This window comes from Pristis pectinata, chromosome 16 (genome assembly GCF_009764475.1).
Source record: "Pristis pectinata isolate sPriPec2 chromosome 16, sPriPec2.1.pri, whole genome shotgun sequence".
Classification (NCBI taxonomy): Eukaryota; Metazoa; Chordata; class Chondrichthyes; order Rhinopristiformes; family Pristidae; genus Pristis; species Pristis pectinata.
This window is the reverse complement of record NC_067420.1, coordinates 27,948,370-27,969,534: the sequence shown is the minus strand read 5'-3', so window position 1 is coordinate 27,969,534 and position 21,165 is coordinate 27,948,370. Positions and strand designations below refer to the sequence as shown.

General features: G+C 37.3%; 1 protein-coding gene across 2 annotated transcripts in view; it reads left to right on the top strand.

Annotated features, from left to right (window-relative positions):
• LOC127578702 (nucleolar protein 4-like) overlaps positions 1–21,165 on the top strand; it is a 224,505-nt gene that overhangs the window by 157,846 nt on the left and 45,494 nt on the right. For both annotated transcript variants that reach the window (XM_052031015.1, XM_052031014.1), the window contains exon 8: positions 18,049–18,231. In XM_052031015.1, coding sequence (XP_051886975.1) covers positions 18,049–18,231 — 183 coding nt within the window. The remainder of the gene's footprint in view (positions 1–18,048; positions 18,232–21,165) is intronic.

Below are 21,165 nucleotides of genomic sequence, written 5' to 3'. Positions count from 1 at the left end.
AGTCTCTCAGCTATCTGCCCCATCTGTTCACTTATCTTCAGGGATTGAGTTTTAGCACTTTTTATCCCAGGTCCCATATTATGTGTTATTAAGATACTTCAGCTTTTATTATGACCCTTTTATGCTATTATATGAAAAGAAGAAGAACTCTGAAACTGCAAGCTCCAAATAAAAATAAATGTGGTAAATGCTGCAGATTTTTTTCTCCTCTTTACAATTTTCTCAATAAATGTTAAATGAGCTGAAAACAGGCAGCAGTTACAGAGAAGGAGTCACAATGACAACTTCAATTCTATACAAACTGAAGAGAATTCCTGCAGGTCAAATGCTTTACTGTGTAGTGTTCTGCCAAAATGTATTGATTTTTTAAAAATTGCTGGTTACTTCAATGACCAGTCCTTCTTGGTGTATGTAGAGCTCTAATCTCAAGTCAATATCTCTGAATCATTTCTGGCTACCCAGAGATTCAGTTAGTCTATCAGAAATAGGCTAGACTCTTGCATCTAAATTACAGCTGTCATTTGAGCATGCAGCCATGATAGAATTTATTTATTTCAGCATTATACCGTTTTCAGTACACAGTACTGTCATTTGCAATGTTCCAATGTCAAAACACTGTAATCTTGCATAAAGATTGTGTGTTTTTCACTTACTATTTGCAGGAGTAACGTACTTTGCTGGAAAGTTAAATGGCAGAAATTCCTGCTGCTGGTTTTAGCAAAGATAAACAAAACACTCCTACAACATTCCTGCACTTGGTACTTTAAAAGAGTTAACAGTTTACTGTCAGGCAAATACTTCAGCCATTTGTCCACAAATATTATTAAACAATGCTTCTTCTAAAAACTTAAGATGGTGGAACTAAGCAGTCTATACTGCATTTGTTAATAAAAGTAAACTAAGTTCTACTACAAAACTGATAATTTCCTTTTGTTACATCATTGTTAGAATTGTATTAGAGCTTGATTTAACTAAATATGTAAAATGTTTGAATACAATGGTACTGTTAAACAAATTCACATTCAGTGTTAACATTAAACATAACCAGGAACCTGCAGGTAATTGGCCAATTTCACTGCAAAGGTATATATCTTACTATGGAGACTGGAGGAAAAATATACCCTTGAGGCTTGATCGCAACATGATACAAAGTAAGCTCCATTGCTTCTTAAACTAATTAAAATACTGCCAGCTGTGTCAGGAGCTGTGATAGCAAGCTATAGCACTACTGCTGCATTTGACAACATAATATTCTAGAAGTTTATCATTATAAAAGTTAAAGCAGAAGGTTTAATGCAAAGAGTAACAGACAAAAAACATAACACAATATATTTTATTATGAATCGCAGCCTCTGAACCGGAACCAAGTTGAGAGGAAGCAGAGAAGAACCACAAATCTCTGGGGACTAACAACATAAAAGCAGAATTTCCTAAACAGGATGGTGCATTATCCTTCAATGGCTACTATGCATTTATAGTGAATTTGAATGTGGCTATTATTTCCAGCCATTTTTTTAAAAGGAGTATAGGATTTTTATAAAGAGGGGTGACCTTATGAAGGATTATAAAATTATGAGGGACGTAGGTAAGGTAGATAGTCACAGTCTTTTTCCAAGGATAGGGGAGTCTAAAACTAGAGGACATGGTTTAAGGTGAGAGGAGAAAGATTTAAAGGAGATTTGAGAGGGAATTTTTTCCACACAGAGGGTGTTGGGTGGAGGGTGCAACAAGCTGCCAGATGTGGTGCTGGAGATGGGTACATTTCAGTGTTTAAAAGCGTTCTGACAGGTACATGGATAGGAAAGGAATAGAGGGATGAGGGCCAAATGAAAGAAAATAGGATTAGCATATATTAGCATCTTGGTCAGCATGGAAAATTAGGCTGATGGGTCCGTTTTTTTACAACTCTATGGATCTATGAACCAATGAGAACTTAATGGTGTCAATCCTGAAAAAAAATCCAGCCTAAGTTAAATTTCTTAAATTCACTAAATGAAAAAGCCTGGGAGTTTACGTGAGTCCATGTTTCCTGTAACTTAGAATCTCAGTAAATCCATATCTACTTTCTATCACCAAGTTGGTACCTGCTGAAATTACTTTAAACTTTGATTAGCTACAATGATGGTGGGATAGATATTTGCCTTCAGTGCTTCCTGTGCTCAGTTATGTATGCTATGACAGTATACTGTGAATTCAGGTTCAGTCCCCATGTATTTTTCTATCTATTACTTTAAAAGGAGGAAGCCCCATGAGTTTCTCATTCATACTGTATATAGGAAAAGATGCGTTGTCTTGTAAATCATCTTCAGTCAGCAGCAGTAAATGTGCTGTTTAGTAACAATTGCTCACTCTACTTTCCAAAATTCTGTTCCATGGGAAACAATGGATCCAAATTTTTGGAAGTGAGAAAATCTGAAAGGTGTCACCTCCTCAATGAAGTAGTCAGTCAGTACTGTGCTAAATGTGGCCTGGTCCATGCCTTTTAGAAGCCAACAGATAGTGAGAAATTTTCAGTGGATCACCAATTTACCTGAACTTTTGGAAAGCTCGCCTATAAAGTGTAACCAGGATTTCCCAGTAGGCTACCTCAACATTTGTTCCAAAGCACAAGCTCTTACTTTAATGTTTCTTAAGATCTCACACTGATTCTGCATCCAGCTAACTATAGTTATATATGAAATTTCATTACTTACATGTACAATTAGGGGATTATATTACAGCTTCCCTTCCCAGCGAAATAGTTATGAATAGAGCAATTAAAAGTAAAAATGTGTGACCTTCCATTATTTGCATTTCAATTGTTTTTGTGACTTAAATGTTAAATTAGGTTTATATTTATAAAGCCATGCACTCACTTGCCAAAGTATAAGGCAACTTTTTTTCTTTCCTTATCCTAGCATTTTCTAGCTCAGTTCCTCTTATCGTACAAACTGATTTAAAGCTTAGTCAAGACAGATTAAACAAGAATCGTTAAGAGTGAGATGCTGGCACCAAATCTTGTGAGATTTTAACTGAATTGGATCTCTCTGATTTCATCTGCCATTAAAGTTAAAACCCTCCACCTTCCAGTCATTCAAAATATTGAATAGACAATTAGGAATTCTGTGAATTAAGCATGCCAACCTTCAATTTGATTCTACAATCAGTTTCCTGTTGAGTAAGACTTTGAATAGAAGCAAGTTTTCAGACATTTCTCTTTGAAATGCATACTCAATGTTGATTGGTTGGTGGACCTACCCACTAGAGTGCCAGGTATTATACACACTTCCCAAGTAGTTGGGAGGTAAGTGCCCCATAGTCTGTGCTGCTAATATACAGGGCAGCATGGTAGTGTAGTGGTTAGTGCGACGCTATTGCAGCGCCAGCCATCAGGGTTCGATTCCCATCACTGTCTGTAAGGAGCTTGTACGTTCTCCCATGTCTGCATGCGTTTCCTCCGGGTGCTGCGGTTTCCTCCCACATTCCAAAGACGTACGGGTAGGTTAATTTGGGTTTAAAATGGGCGGCGCGGATTTTTGGGCTGGAAGGGCCTGTTACCACACTGTAAATAAAATTTAAAAATTAAAAAAAAATTGCAAGCCTATCAGTGAAGCATACAGCTGGCAAATGTTCAAGGCTGTGTTTTGTGTTCATTTTAATGGGAAACAATTTTTTTTCTAGTTACCTGCTATAAGCTTTCTATTGTGCCTGTAATTTAGACCTAATGGACTTTGAGAATCTATAAACACTGCCAGCGTTTATGCAGTATTATTTTCAAAATACCCGTTTAAAAACTCCAATAAAAACAGGAGACATTGGGTCAACTATGAATGTTTCAACTTATTCTTTATCTATAGATGCTGCCTGATCTGCTGAGTGTTTCCAACATTTTCTGTTTTATTTCCAACTTCCAGCATTTGCAGTTTCTTTATTTATACAATATAACAATCTCAGTGTGGGTGAGACAAAGTCAGGACTTTTGGCTCCATTAAACGGGCATACTTTCTTCACATCTCCTCTCGTAATGCACAAGGCATTCATTCCTGGTGGGAGTTTTGAAATGTGCAGGAAGATCCCATTTGGAATTGGCAGATTAATTTGACTACTGTAATAGGAAATTATATCTTACTGATGCCCTCATCATTTTCCAACTTTTAATCCAGACATGCTTCATAAAATTGCTGATAAACAGCTGCTAATCAAGATTTGTGTAATTATTGTTTGCAGAGCTATTAAGATAAAATGACAGAGGAATACAGACGATGGTTCTATGAGATTGTCTGTAGATGCCTTTGTGAATTATTCTAGCAATTTGCTTTTGCTTGTTTAGTTTCATGGCAGCTTGTTTGACAGTGGATTTTCTTATATCAATGCCAATCCTCTTATATTTTCTTAAGGAATAAGAGGAGGAGGAATGGAGGAATGCCAGATAGTTGTGGTTGAACCACAGAAAAACTGTGTTCACAGCCATTTCCTTTCTACCAACAAACATGGACAGGGTTTCCTGAGAAATGTGGCACAGTCTTGAATTCACCGGGGAGATCATGAAAACTTGTGTTGCGTTTTAATTTGCAACCACTCCTCTTTGGCATAAGCATTACTGCTTGTAGCTGTGAAAATTACTCCAGTTCTATTTATTCCCCTTGCATAGCTGGAAGTGCAAAGCTGGGCAACTGCCCGCACTGATCTCATGCATCATTAAGTCTATAAAATTGGGTGTTCGTTGTTGGGATGCTCCACCACTTGCAGCAAACTCCATTCTAGGTTCCCACAATGAGATTCTTTTCATTTAGTACTGCTCAGTGTCTCCTCCTCAGCCTTGAGACAACTACTGGGAAATTAAATGCATATTGAACTTTCCACAGGCTCTAGGATTTTCATACCTTCTATAAGTGGCATTAATAAATTTCACAGAAAATATTATGGGATATTTATTATTAAAAGTAAAAATAAAACTTTAGTTGGATATAGCAATGGCTACAGTTAATTTTTTTAGCCTTTAAAACTTTAATATCCTTGTATTTTGTTACTACGCAACAAGAATGAAATGTACTGTGCAGATAACTCACTGACAGTTTTGTAGACAAGCAGTGTCTAGTTGTAGCGTAGATGTCAGCACATTCTGGATTTGCATGCTATTGCACAGTATAATAGATTGCACTGAGGGTCAAGTGATGACTCATCTCATCTCCTGCTCCATCACAGGACTCATTACCGAGTCCAATCGTTGTTCCATAACGTGCTGAGCTGAGAGGCTGGATACACTTTATATTGGCACAACTAACACAGCTGCTTTAATTTCAATACAAGTTAATTTTTGAATTTTTAAAAATTAATGTTTTAATTATTTTACTTAAGATAAATCTGATGTTAAAAATAACAATATTTATGTTTTATTATTTCAATGTCTTTCATCTATTTCTAAATGCCTTTGATCATCAAAGACATTTAGAAACAGTGGGGAGGTGGGGGAACCATCTGACTGTATCAGAGTCCCTGGACAGAGTCCAAGATTACACTGCTTGGCATAGATGTGTTTCTGGACCACTCTGTTTCGTGAAACTACCCAGGTAACTAGGTCAGCAGGAGGAAGGGGGCCATAAGATGGCAAAAGGGATGTATACCCATGGGCACACTACTAGAGTTGAGCATGTGGCAAGACAGTTAACATAGATTTAATCTGGATTTATAGTAAGCAACTTTGAAGTAGTTCCTGATAAGATTATTAGCATATTAGTATTTACGATAACTTTTGGAGTTTCTTGATGAGGTGTTGTACGAGGGGAATAGATTGTGATATGGTTGCTCTGGCAAAAAGTTCAAGAGCTGACAATAAAGACTAAATATACAGCACCCTCAACACAATTATCAGTCTACAATCAGGCATAATCATGCAAACTACAATTTCAGACACAATTTTCATGCAAACCCATTGAAGCATTGCCCATAACCGATATGCATACACCGATAACCTTTTCCTGTATTAAATTTTGGAATATAGATGTATTCCAATATCCATTATTTATAATTAGAATTGCTTCCTACAAGAAATGCTAAAATCAGTTTCATTGAACAGAGAATTCTGTTAGTGAACACACAAACATATTTTGCATACAGCAATCAAATTGATGGTATATTTAAATTGATCAATTACAGCATTTTGTCTCAAGGCAAGCTGAAGAGTGATGAACTGCTGTTGTTCATTTGCTTTATTAGTTCCATGATGTCATAAGAATGTTTTTGTGATGGCATCAAAGCTGGGCCAATTGTCATTAATACTGTACGAGACCTATGTGTCTGCAGCTGGTGATGTTAGGATGGCTCTTGTGGTAATAAAAGGTAGTGTACAGCACTGCATATGCTACAGGGTTCATTATTCACTGAGAGCAGTTTTTCTAAGATCAAATTCTTCTGCATTCTTAAGATTGTTCATGCCATTGCTTTTCCATATTGAGTATGTAATATTTTGTGCAGTCAACTCATTAGGCAGGATTGTAGCTACTGCTTTTTCTAGGGTAGTCAAGTGCATAATTGCAATCTCTAAATTACAAAAAAAGATTTAGAGAGACTGAAAAAAGATGCAAAAATGATTTACAAGGATAAAAACAATAAGTTTTAATTGTCAGAAAAGACCAAACAAACAAGGGGATCTAGAAAGGTGATGATATTACAGTGATAATGCAATCAATTCACTTTCTCCTCTACTGGCATCAAGGTTGTTGCTACCATCTCAAGTTATGTGCTTCACATGAGATCTTGAGAAGCTTTACCTTCATCCACTTAACGTCAGGAAAACTGAAGCCACCCTCTCTGGATCAAACACCACCAACAACCCTTCAGCTTTCACTCCATTCTTGTCTTCCATATCTCGCCGGTGTCAGTTCTGCAACCTGTACTTCCATTGAGTGAAGCTCCATGTTGCAATCAGAACTCTCAAGTACTATCCTCTGTATAGATATTAAAGGGCTTATGTTTCACTTTGTTTCTTGATATACTGATACAATAAATTTGCCACCAATGAATTATTAAGCATTATTGTCAAATAGTCAAATAGCCTGTCAGAAAGTTACTTTGCTTATCATCAGAGCAGCTTAAAGTTGTTGCCCCATTAATGAAATGAACTAATGCAGATGATTGGGAAAGACAATTATAAAACCTGTTATTGAGTCTTGGGTCTTGAATTCCCTTAGCAAAAAAAAATGAAACTCCAGTGTGTCAATGTCAGTTCTCTTTGGTAATCAGGAACATATACTGAAATGTAGTTCAACAAAGAACTTATCATCTATTGCTTCTTGAGCAATTAAAGTCGAACCTTTAGTGAAAGGTTATGAAAAAGGTTTAACATGGGTTTTCTATTGGAATAAAGCATCTATGTGATATCAGATTTAAAACACCTTGGATGATATTCTAGAAGAAATATACTTTTTCTTTGAATAGGCAATGAAAGTATACATACAAAGAGTGGTGCAGCAACAAGATCTGCTGCCTCACTGAGCCAGCAACCTGGGTTTGATCCCGATCTTGGGTGCTGAGTGTGTGGAGTTTGCGCACTCTCCCTGTGAACGCAGAGCTTTTCCTGAGTACAGACGTAAGGGCCGGGGATTGTATTCTCAGGAAATGGCTTGTATTGTGGCTTTCCATAATGTGAGGTCATGTCAACTGCACATGCAGCAAGATGTGTAATTGGAAAAAAATGTTTATTTATTTTCTTTATTTGACATAAGTTTTGTCAGAGTGAACTATTATTCTACTTCCTAGATTTTTTGGTAGTGATTTGTGAATTCCATAAGGGTGAATTTCCGTTACTCGAACTGCCATAATATGGGGGATGCCTGCACTATGGATCCCTCTCACGTGCCAGAGATGTGCTGGTTTGTAGGGTGGCACAAGTTGTAAAGCTATTGCCTCTCCGCTTCCATGACCCAGGTTTAATCCATGCGTTGAATTTGCATGTTCTTCTGTGACTGCATCAGTTTGTCCAGCTGCTTTGGCTTTCTCCCACATCCCAGAGATGTGTGGGCTAGCAGGTTAATTGGTTGCTGAAAATTGTTCCTGGTGTGTAGGTGAATGGTAGAATCTTGGTGGAGTTGATGGGAATGTGGGCTGAAAAATTGGGATTAGTGTACAATTAGTGTAAATATATGTTTGGTGGTTGACATGGACTCAGTGGGACAAAGGGTGTGCTTATGAATCTGTGACTTCCAGAATCCATGGTACCTTCTGTGTACTTAGTATTAATATAAACAGAAGCTCTGTTTGCATGCAGTTTTTTTTTAAAGTTTGTATTTGCCTAATGTGTTGAACTGGTGCTTTACAGAGAACTGTATATTAATTTCAGGTAAGTTTTATAAATTCATGGCATGAGCCAGTAATGAACACCCTTCTTCCCCATACCTGCACAACTCTTTACCAATCACTAATTTATGAATATTTGTTGATCTAACTCTAGAAATAAACCTCAAAGAAACCTCTTCCATTCTTGAAATTGCGTTCAAGTAGATACATTGCTATAGTAAAACTTAAATAGCTTTCATAATGCAGGTGAATGATATGAAACTAAAATGCAGTATGGCATTCCTTCATTCTGCACCTTTAACATGAATCTCCAAAACTCTGACATCCAGGACATGGCAGATTTACAAAGCTGATCTCTCAAGAGGCTATGGGATAGAAATTAATTTTTACTGTGCTGTCATAAAGTTGTCATAAAAATTATCCTGTGTCAGAATGACAATATTTCAGCTGCCCACACCCTCTTAGCTCCTTCCGGAAAAGATATTGAACCTTTTGCTCAAAAGAGGGCCATAACACTTGTTTTAAGCTCTAGCCAGAAACTGAGTAGATAGAGAAATAGAGACTTGTACTGCTGCATTTTTATTTCCATGGCAATTCTTGGGACCTAAGCAGCAACAACCAGGAGAAAGGTGACTTTTTTTAAAAAAAGCCCTTTCGGTAGAATTGGGAAAAGTAGAAGTGATCTCCTTGTCCCCATTCACATTCCTTATTGACAACTTTAACACACAATCAACCTCTTTCGATAATCATTACTCACCAGTCATCCCTATTCCACAAAGTTGTAACCTATCCAAGAGCCAATTCTGACATGACAGGCAACCAACAGTTAAAAAGTAAGAAAAACTGCTTTTGTTGCAAGTTTGAAATAAAAACAGAAATACAAAAAATGTGGAATTAACATTTTAAGTCAATGACCTTTCATCAAACTCTAATGAAAGATCATTAGCCTGAAACATTAACTCTATTTCTCTCTCCATATTTGCTACGTGGCTTGATGATTATTTGCTCCGTTCTCTGTTGTTGTTACAGCTAACCATGAGGTGGTTGTACAGATGAGTTGTCATTGGAGATGTGTCAGTTCTGGCAACTTATCCTTATTTTCACATTGATACCTGAACCAAATTTCCAACAAAATTCAGGCTTTCCTCTGCACACTGAAGGTGCACAGCCAGTGCTGTGTATCACAATGCTTCATTAAAATTTTTACCCCGGTTATTTTATTTGTGAACATACCTTGCATGCCCTACAATTTCCATAAAGATAATTATAGAGAGAGATTTACTCATGCATGGGCAATCAAAGATACTTCATGGTTTTATTTAATGAAGATGGCTATTTGCGGCAGTGCATTTGTAAATGTTTCCCTGATACTTTACATAATATTGTAAATACTGAAAAAGAACATTTTGTCTCAGATGGATACCAATTAGTTAGGAATAAGTAGAGATGAATGAATATTAACTGTTCTATGCGCAAGATATATGCGGGTATAACTTTGCTTCCTACGTGTCAACATAACACAGTTTTAAATATTAAATATAATCAAAATTAATGTTTTAATAAATTATTATAATGATATTTGAGTTTATAAATTGTTTTTCTCCATAGGAACTGCTTATTCCCTTGCATTCTTTCCCAGTTCAAAGCACAAAATTTTGTGAGTGAAACAATGATCATCTGTTCAGGAGGACTTTATGACGATGCAGCAAAAAGCAAACATCATGTGGAACAGTCTGAAATGCCAGTTTTCCTTCCATTCAACCCTAAGTAAAATCCCAGTGAGAAATCAGAAATGAATGGTTTTACTTTGGCAGCGTCATAGTAAACATTAAATTTCAGTGTAAAATTTCATGAGGCAAAATGTCCAGCCATGAATCAAAAATCTTATTCTGCATTTTCTGTCATTATGTTTTTGTACTATTATTTTTAATGTCATTCAGAACTAATGACACCTGTTACGAGAATTTGTCAAACTTTAATTGTACTTTTCCCCCCGGTGGCAGTATTATAGTGCCACCACTGGGTTGAGGGTAGCTAATGTTGTTCCTTAATTTAAGAAGGGCAGCAGGGATAAGCTAGGTAACTATAGTAACTAGAGGCTGGTGAGCCTTACATCACTTGTAGGGAAATTATTAAAGAAAATCCTAAGGGATAGGATTCGTGTACATTTGGGAAAGCAGGGACTGATTAGGGATAGTCAGCATGGCTTTGTAGGGGGGAAATCCTGCCACACTAATTTGAATGAATTTTTTGAGGTGGTAACTAAGAAGATTGATGAAGGCAGGTGTGAGACTTTGACTAAGTGGATTTTGGTAAGGCATTTGACAGGTTCCCACATTGTAGGCTGGTCCAGAAGGTTAAAGGCTCATGGGAACCAAGATGAGCTGGCTAATTGGATCCAAAATTGGCTTGGTGATAAGAGACAGAGTAGTAATAGGAGGATGCTTTTCTGATTGGAAATTCATGACCTGTGATGTACTGCAGGGATCAGTGCTGGGACTCTTGTTTGTGATCTATATTAACATCCATGTCATTAATATATGAGGTATGATTAGTAAGTTTACAGATGACATTAAAGTTACTGATGTTGTCGGTAGCAAGGGAGGTTGTCTAAGGCTTTAGAAGGATATAAATCTGATGGAAAGTTGTGGAACATTCGCAGATGGAATCTAATCCCAACAAACGCGAGCTGATCCATTTTGGGAAGTTCCATAGGGGTAGGACATGTAAAGTAAGTAGTAGTTAAGGAATGTTGATGAACAGAGGGACCTTGGGGGTTTCAAGTCCATAGTTGCCTGAAAGTAGCCACACAGGAAGATAGGGTGGTGAAGAGGCATATGGCATACTTGCTTTCATGGGTTGAGGCATAGAATATAAATTTTGGAAGGTTATGTTGAAACTTTACAAAACACTGGTTACCACTCTTGGAGTATTGTGTGCAGTTCTGGTTGCCACACTATAGGAAGGATGTAGTTTTGCTTGAGAGAGTGCAGAGGAGGTTCACCAGGATATTGCCTGGACAGATGACTTTAGTTATGGGAAGAGATTGGATAGGCTGGGCACATTTTCCCTGGAGCAAAGGAGGCTGAGGGATGACCTAATAGAGGTATATAGAATTATAAGAAGCTTAGATAGGGTAGATAGTCAATCTTTTTCCCATGGCAGGATTGTCAAAAACAAGAGGGCACAGGTTTAAGGTGGGAGAAAGGAGTTTTAAAGGGGATTTGAGTGAAAAGTTTTTTTACTCAGAGAGTGGCTGATATCTGGAACTTGCTGCCAGTGGAGGTGGTGGTGTCAGATATATTCACCACGTTTAAGAGGCACTTAGACTGGCACTTATTTGCCATTCTAAATTTGGACACAGGAATTTACACTGAAAATAATATAAAAATGAGGATATGTTAAAAGGTGGTGAGGTTAGAGAAGAGTATAGTTACCCCCTACTCCAACTACACTCATTGCTTTTGATTGCTCTTTGCAGGAAATCAGCTCATAATGTATAAATAATCTTGGGTTGACATTGCTGTCACGTTGCAAATACATTAATTCAGTGAGTAAAGCAATAAAATACATTGTTATTCTGCTTGCTTCAGATAAGCCTGTGTATCTTCTCTCAGTCTGCTCAACAGTAGTAACTTAAGCCTAGAAATTCTTCAACGTACAGAGTCTGACTAATTTCTATTGCATACAAAGCCTGAGGCAATGGTGCAGCAAAACAGGCAGATCACAGGTCCTGAACGCAGGAGGAGGTCATGGCAGAAAGCAGTGTAGAGGGTATGTGGATGGAAATTAGGAAAGAAGAGGATTGAGGGATTGGGACCATGTCAGTTGGGTCAGGGCATAGGGACAGGGTTGTAATCGGAAATTAGTTACAAGACTCGTGTAACATGGATAATTAGAGAGAGAGATCCAGGGAAGGAGAGTGAGAGGGAGAGCTATACCAAGGGGTGTTTTAATCTTGAATGACACTTATCTGCAAACGCTTCCTTGCACCTGACTCCACAGGCTGGGATTTACTCAAGCAGGTTGCCTTTAAGTCATTCTGAAGTGGGCCTCACTTTTGTAGTGTAAATTTGCTTCTGCTAAAGTGACCCACTGGATCCTTGGGCCATACAGATGCATTAAATTTTGCTGAATTAGTTTACTGGCATTCATTGCTAGCAGTTGGGCCTACATTGTGAGGCCAAGCACAAATGTGCACTAATGTGATATTTGCCGGGAATTCAACAAAGCAAACTCATGAACTTCAAAATAGATGCACCATGTTCCTAATTACATTCAGCCATTGATTCCGTAATGAAATACTATAGCATAACACATGTAAAAAGTGCACATTGTGGTAGAATTTCTAGATCATAGTCCTTCCTCTCCTAAACTATGAACAGGCACATTGAACTTCACTAGTATATGTGGCTAATATGCAAATGACGGAATAACGCAAAAGCAAATTGTAAATCAAATTAACAGATGCCAGGAATTTATTTCCAGTTATACACTATGCTATGTAATGTCAGCTGAGCTCCCTCATTTAATCTGTTGTTTAGTGTTTAAAAGGTTAGATGTCCTTACATGGTGCATTGCCAAAATTGCCTTTGTATACTCTTATTTATTAACATGTTTAAAATAAATGAGGTAATAAACTATGTTCAACTAGCACAGAAAGAAATTTATGCAAATACATTAAGTAATGTCTTTATCAAAATGAATTAATCTCAACTTTCAGAGAGCTCTGAAGTCACTAAACCCAGTACAATGAGGTGGAGAGATGCCAAAGACTATTAAAGTTCATAGCGAGGATTAAGAAGGATGGAGATTCCTTCGGGAATAACCTGCATCAGCAGAAAGTCCTACAGTTCTAAAACCTAGGAAAAATATAGCATGAACAGCAAGGAGCTTTAAGGAGACACATTAATTAAAAAAAAAGGTAATCTTAAAAAGAGATAGTCTTAATAGGCAGAAACAAATTTATTAAATTGAGAACTGCTAAGATATTTCAACATGTCAGGGATGTAACAATTAAAATGGGCATGAGACTGAAATAAAATCAACAGGGGCCACTAGGAATAAAGAAATAAATGTATAGAAAGGTTTTGGGAGAAAAGTAAAATGAATGAAAAACCTCAAACTCAGTGACCAGCCAAGAAAAATAAATAAACTTGAAAAAAACTCAGAGGAGAAATCATAGGCTCATCTATAGTTTCAGCAGTCTGAGATGTGGGATAAGTCTGGAGAAACATGGACTTCTAAAGCTGGAAAGAAGTGCAAGTGGTGAGATTGTAGAGTTACCAAGATTGCTGATATATTAAGGGTAAATTAGAAGTACAATGAGGGGCGCAGGTTCAAACTAGTGATTTTAGGGCTGATAACAAGAAATTTGAGTTCACGTAAAAAGTAATAAATAACTGGAATAAATTTCCAGATAAAGATGCGTTGTAAAATGGGACTTTAGGATAACTTTAGGTAAATGAATGAAGATTTATTGAATAAGTATTTTTTATTAACTTTCCAGTATTTTGTTGATTGCATACAGTATGAACAATCATAATAGTGTCTTTCAGTTTGAGCAGTTTCCCAAACGTTGGTCAAGTTCAAATCTTAGTAGGAATTTCCCATGGCAAACCAAAACCCCTGTAAACCAAAAATCGGAAATGAGGTGCAAGTCAGCTACAATCTAATTGAATGGGAAAATAGACTTGAAGGGCCAAATACTGACTTCAGTTCCAATTCATATATGTCTTCCTGTGTTGTCTATGGATGGGAGAATATATGAAATTCTCAATATGCAATTTGATCCTATATATTACAGGTCAGAGCTTCTTGATCAATTTATTTACAGATGAATTGAGATAAACAGGAAAATCAAACTTGTACAATATTTAATCTGAAGACCAGAGATAATTTAAAACCTTTACAATTTTGTTCATTCAGTTCTTAAAAGTGGAAAAAAATATTAGAACAAACTATTGATATGTATCATGAGCAAAACTTGTAGAGAAAATGGAATCTTGAGATGGTCTGGGCATTATATCCTTTGTACAACTTCTAAAATAAATGGTTTTGTTAAATCAGAATTCAGATTAATCCAAGGCAGAGCAATCTTGAACCCATTAATGCAAATCCTGATTTTTCAGAGAGTTTTTTATTTGCCTAAGCACCTTTTTTCCAGAGTACAACTCCCCAAATTATGTCAATAACTAGTGCATTGTCCAAGGTTCAGCTGCAGTAAGATTTTCAATACACTAATCTGAAAAATGACAGTTCTTACTTAACCATGGAGTAACCTGATTAATTAATCTTGTTGCACCTGAAACTGTGTTATTCAAAAGCTCAGCATTGAAATTACATTCTTCGTCCTCACTGAACTCTGTGACCTCCTGTACTCAAACGTTGCCTTATTTGTCTGCTGGAACTTCTTTGCCTGTAGGAATCAGGTTCCTGGTCATTCTCAGTTTGCTGACCTCAGGATCATTCTGAGCTGCTGTTTCTGATCCCTGCCACATTTCACAGTTTGTTACTCATTGTTGCACTAGGAAAATCACTCAAACTCTTTTTGAAGGAGAGGTCATATACTTTTCCTTCATCCCCTAAGGACAGGCAGAATAGGCATAGGAGATTTGTTAGAATTACAGTCTTCTCCAAATGTAGATATTTATAGATTACATTCATGTAATTTGCAGAGACCTCTCTGATAACCTTCTGCCTGGCTTGTAGTCCTGGATAATCTCCATAGCACCTTCCACAGACAACAATCCTCCTGCAGGCACTGTTCTTCACCAGCCTTTTCAGGTCACTCTTGACTCATTGAAGCACTCTCCCAACCCTGTCCTATTATTTGCACTAATCATTCATTAAATAGGAATGTTCACCTGAACCTGGAAAGTGTTACTTATATTGCAGTATGACATAGAACAGTACAGCCCTTTGCCCCACCATGTCTGTGCTGACCATGATGCCAATCTAAACTAATTCCATCTGCTTGCATGCGGTCTGTATCCCTCTATATTCTGCATATTCATGTGTCTGTCTGAATACCTCTTAAACATTGCTGTCGTATCTGGTTCTACCACCTCCCCAGGCTGCGCATTGCAGGCACCAACCATTCTCTGTATAATAAAACTTGTCTCGCAAATCTTTTTTAAACTTTCCTCCTCTCACCTTAAACATATGCCCTATGGTATTTGACATTTCCACCTTGGGGGTAAACATTCTGATTATCTATGCCCCTCATGATTTTGTATTCTTCTATCAGGTCACCCCTCAGCCTCTGACTTTACAGGGAAAACAATCCCAGTTTGTCCAACCTTTCCTTATAGCTAATACACTCCAATCCAGGCAAAATCCTGGTGAACCTTTTCTGTACCCTCTCCAAACCATCCATACCCTTCTTACCGTGTGGCGACCAGAACTGCACAAAATACTCCAAATGTGCCCTTAACCCAAGTTTTACACAGCTACAATGTGACTTGCCAACTTTTGCCACAAAACAATCAGGAACTTCATTTATATATTGAAATGTGAATTGATTCCTGCATGCCAGTTCCCTTATGTTTGTGTATGCAAGGCATTTATTCTTGTTTCTCTAGAAAGATTGGATGCAGGTGAGTTGATGTCAAATGTAAGAATGGAGGTTTCAGTTCATGGATCCTGAGCACAGGGAAGCTTTTCCTACATCCAGCTGGTCACTCAATATGAAAAGAAAATGGAAAATTTTGTGAATACTCAATGGTCAACCAATATCTTGTATGCCATTTATACACAGGAGCTGGATATATCTGGACAAATTCACAATTCAAGCTCCAGACAAAAGGGTAGGGCTACAATGACAATCTGATTAAAATAAATTCTATCATTTTCAAGGTCATTTTTTTCACACGGTACTTTTAATTTATTTTTAGGTTGTATATGTTCTTGTTAACTAATCATGCTCCCCCAAAAGCAGAAGGAAAATGGCAGCCGAAAGAAGGTTTTAATTCATTGTGTGAAATCGATTATATTTTACCTATTACTTTAGTATTATATCATTCACATTTGATCAATTGAATATTCAAAAACTAAGCATACTTATGCCAACCATGTTTTTATTTGTCTTGTTGAGCTGTGACAAATTAAAGGTGTGAAGTCTCAGAAGACAGACTTTCAGGCACACCAACGTTAAAAGTGTTCATTAGAAGCAAAAATTTTAATTATTTGAATCATCAATATATGTTTTTCATGCTTGCAGTTGTTAACTACATTGAAATGAGTTTATAAATTGCACAAAGTGTTTAGATCAATATATATTCAGTTTATGAGATATTCAGTTGATGTGAAGACATTAACTGAGTCCTGAGGTGCACTCTATCACTCTGCACAGGCTATGATAAAGGAGCAACTAGTACATGACATGGTCTCTTTTGGAATGCCAACAAAAAAGAATCTTAGACTTTGGAGCAAATCCAGTTTACCACACCTAAATTTATGGTTGGTTTATCTTCAACAGCATGCTTGTTTAATAAAGGGTAAAAAACAAACATAAACAATTAAAGGTAACTCATGGAATGAATCATTAAAAGTTTGGCATCATCCTTATAATCTGTCACCTTCGATAAATAACCAGTTTTTGGTATTTCACATGGTTGAATAGTAATAATCATGTTCTTCATAAGTATCTTGTTGCTAATGCTAGGATTTAAACTTTTGCATTCTGAACTGGTTTTATCTCGCAGGTTTTTATTGACCCTGAAACTGACCTTTCCTTCTATTACTTGATGTTGTATGCAGAGCTTGACTGATTTTGCTAATAAAGATTAGTCAGCCAGTGTAGACAAACTGAAAGATCCAATTCTTCAGAGTGATTGAATGAAAAGAAACAAAAACCACATCAGTTGTTTCCTGGAAAAAGTAAACTAGATTTTGGAATTTATAATAGATCAATCTTGAAATGTTAATTAATAAGTTATCAGAAAATAATAAGTCACGTACTGGGAGTGTTCGTGGCTTCATGATTTTTCAACCATGTCATTGGATGTTAGGAACAATAATTAGGGACAGAATGAGTAGTCCCTGTGACGTGTGAATTGATTAGAAGAGATTGACATGGATTTGTTAAAAACAGGTCATGTTTGATTAACCTGATAGAGTCCTTGATGAAATAACAGAAAGCAGAAAGGGTTGATGAGGGAAATGTCGTTGATATTGTATATGTGGACTTGTATAACAGGCTTGTCATCAAGATTGAAGACTTGGGTGGGTTGGTACTAGGACCACTGCTTTTCTCAATTTATACCAATGACTTGGATGCAGACGGCACAATTTTAAATATGCATGGCACAAAAACTGGAGACATAGTGAACTGTGAGTCTAGTAAAAGACTTCATCAAGAAGTAGAGAGGCTGGTGGAATGCATGGATGGTTGAAATGTAATGATGTACTTTCATGGTTTAAATGGTTGATTCTCCATCTTAATTACCTGAGCCATTGGGAAAACCAACATTTTTCACTGTTATAGCTCCTGTGTTTCACTTTTGCATAGGTTCTGACATTATCGTCAAAGTAAGTGATAAGTTATTGGACAATTAATGCACTTGCACTTGGAGCAGAGACTGAACCTGGTGAAAAGCCAGTAACAAATCCAGTCGTTTAAATGAAAATCAGTATATGCCAAATGGAATCAGGATCTATTTATGTATGGAGGCAGATCAAACATTTAAGGAGCTTAGGTTATATACCTATTGAAACCAATGGATAACCTTCAGATATTTAAGACAAATCTAATGATTTTTATTTTTGTTCCAGTCTCCACCCTACAGCTCAGGAAGTTATGACTCTGGGAGAAATGAGCTTTCGGGAAGTTGTCCTGAGGACCTCTCAATTAACAGAGGTGGGGATGATGATGATGACGATCACGATGACCATGAAGACAATGAGAAGATTAATGACTCGGAGGGAATGGATCCTGAGCGACTGAAGGCCTTTAATGTAAGAATAAAGCACTGGTTCTCGAATAGAGTTTCAAGGCCCTACTATCAACAGTCTGATCGTTGGACTCCAGTACAGCAGCATTCTCTTTTAATATATCACTGTCAATAGCTGGCTTGTGCATTACAGCCCATAGAAAAAAATAAAGGACTAAGCTATTTGGTCCTTGGGTATACACTAGAAAAAAGCAAGCAGCACTTAAAGGAATAATTTTCACTCCTTCTTTGACATGTAGGCAGTAGCTCTCCAGGCCTGATTATTTCCTTATGTTTAAGGACTCTGTTGTTTGCAGTTGATAGATAACCTCTTTTAATTTTTGTTTCTATAGGTTTTGTAAAATTTGTGTCTACTGGCTCATGGTTGTGGCTGCTCTCAGCAACTATTTCTGAGTTAGCAAACTAGTTGAAGTGATGATATCACTACACAGAGATCATGCTAGTCTGATCAATCAGAACTACTCTGTACTGGGCACCACCATAAATGTACAAATGACAAGAAATTGCAAATGCTGAAGACTCTGAAATAAACCGTAAGATGTTGGAAATATACAGTAGGCAGGAAGACAGGATATCATCCCATTCTGAAAACCACAAGTTTTGACAAAGAATCTACACACAAAATATTATCATCTATCCTTATAACAACGTACATCAAGCATTTTCTATTTTACTTGACATTATTTTAGCAGGCTGGCTGATTACGTATAATGCAAAGAAGTATTTTGATAGTATTCCTGACAAATTTTATGGAATAAATATTTATATTTTTGAATGATTTTTTTCAGGAGATATTTGTGTTCTGTTTAATCTAACTGGTTTAGAGCTAGACTTTGCTTTGGCTTTGTGTACCTACGCCCAGTTTGACTACTGTGCACCACTGCTAGACTCTCTGTGAATTTACTGTCCTTAAACAGAGCTTAATTTATCTGAATAACAACCAATCTCCGCTGCTTAGCTCAGGCCACCCAAATTTAGTTTACATGGACTGAGCCACAGCTGTGATTTATGTTGGCTAAGCTAAGATAAACTGAGCCTGTTTTAATTGAGCTGAACCCAATCCTGGCTTTACACCAACTCCTCTTGGCTTGTATTCGAAGCTCAAGAAGTTCAGTTCCAATCTGACAAAGCCCCTGGTTTTCATGTGATTGTAATTCTAGTTGATTGGAGTTGAGCTGCAATTCCTTTCAGTGGCTTGGTTGACTTGTAACCATAGTTCTGGAGGTCCAAATCAGGTTGGGGATCATTTCATCATCAATTTCAACATTTCTCAGGACAATGTTAAGTTCAACACCATATATCAGAATGCAGTATAAACTGAATAAGAACAGTGCCTATCTTTTCTTATGCTTGATGTTCACATAAGAAGCCACAGGTGAGAAATTTGGTGCAGGTTCAGTAATATGTCAATTTTACTTAATAAACTTAAGTGTCACAAGAAGGAAAGGCCGCTGAAATTGTTGAAACAGAATGGAGTTATGTTTGTATACTAACATCATCACTACATTATGGCCTCCGAACAGTCCAAGGTATGTGTGATGCTATAAAGACAGTATTGAAGAAATCAATGGGATTGGATGTCAATAAATCTCAGAACCTGATCACCTGCATCCCAAAGTTTTTAACATGACATCTATGAAGATAGTAGATGTCATCTACCAAAATTCCACAGATTCTAGTACAGTTCCCACAGATTGGAAGGTAGAAATGTAACCTTACTGCTTGAGGCAGGAGGAAGTTAGAAAATGGAGAATTACAAATGAATGGAGGAAAAGTAGGGATGTGGTAATAGGAAATATGGAAAGTAACAATAGGATTAGAGAGAGTCATATCTGACAAATCCGTTAGTTTTGTTTTGGGATTCTAAGTAGATGAATAGATAAAAACAAACCAATGGATGCAGTGTATTTGGACTTTCCATATTTCTGTATTTCCTTACAGGAGGAGAAGGAGGCCATTCAGCCCATCAAGCTCTTAGAGTAATCCCATGTCCTCACTAATTTTCCCTGTAATCTAGTCTTCCCACATTCCCATCAACTAGTCCAGATTCTACCATCCACCGACACTAAGGACAAGTTACATTAGCCAATTAACCTTCTAACTGGTACATCTTTAGGATGTGGGAGGATACAGGAGTATCCAGAGAAAACCCACGTCATTACAGGAAGAATGTGCAAACTCCCCACAGACAGCAGGAGGTCAGGATTGTACCTGGATCACTGGAGCTGTGAGGCAACAGCTTTACTGGCTGCACTGCTATCCCATGCTAAGGCCTTTTGATAAGGTACCGCACGATAAGTTATTACACAAAACCAAGCAAGGCTCATGGATGGTGTGGGTGAAGTGATGTGGTAATATATTAGTGTGGATTAGGACTACTTAGAAAACAAGAGTAGGAATAAATGTGCCATTTTCAGGTTAGGAGGCTGTGACCAGTGGGATGACACAGGTACAGTGCTGGGCCCCTTATTGTTTACAGTCTACATGTTAACGAATTGGATGTATGGACCAATTGTAATAAATTCAAGTATGCTGATGATACAAAGCTGAATAGCAGTGTGAATTGTGAAAAGGATGCAGAGAGTCTTCAAGGAAGTATAGACAGGCTTAAGTAAATGGGCTGGACCCAGTAGATGGAATATAATGTTGAAAATGTGTGAAGTTCCATCCACAAAAAGGAGTGTATTTTTCAGACGGCGAGAGTTTATAAGTTGTTAGTGTTCAGAGGTACATGAGTTTCTACTGGGTGATCGTCTTTTTCCCGCATCCCAATGACATGCTGGTAGGTTAATTGGCTTCTGTAAATTAGCTTTTAGCATGCACAGATGGCAAAAGAATCAAAGGGGAGTTGATGGGCATGTGAGACAGAATAAGTTTCAAGCCTACAGGATAAATAAGGAGGTGGGAATGGGACTGATGGAATTGCTTTGTTATTAGC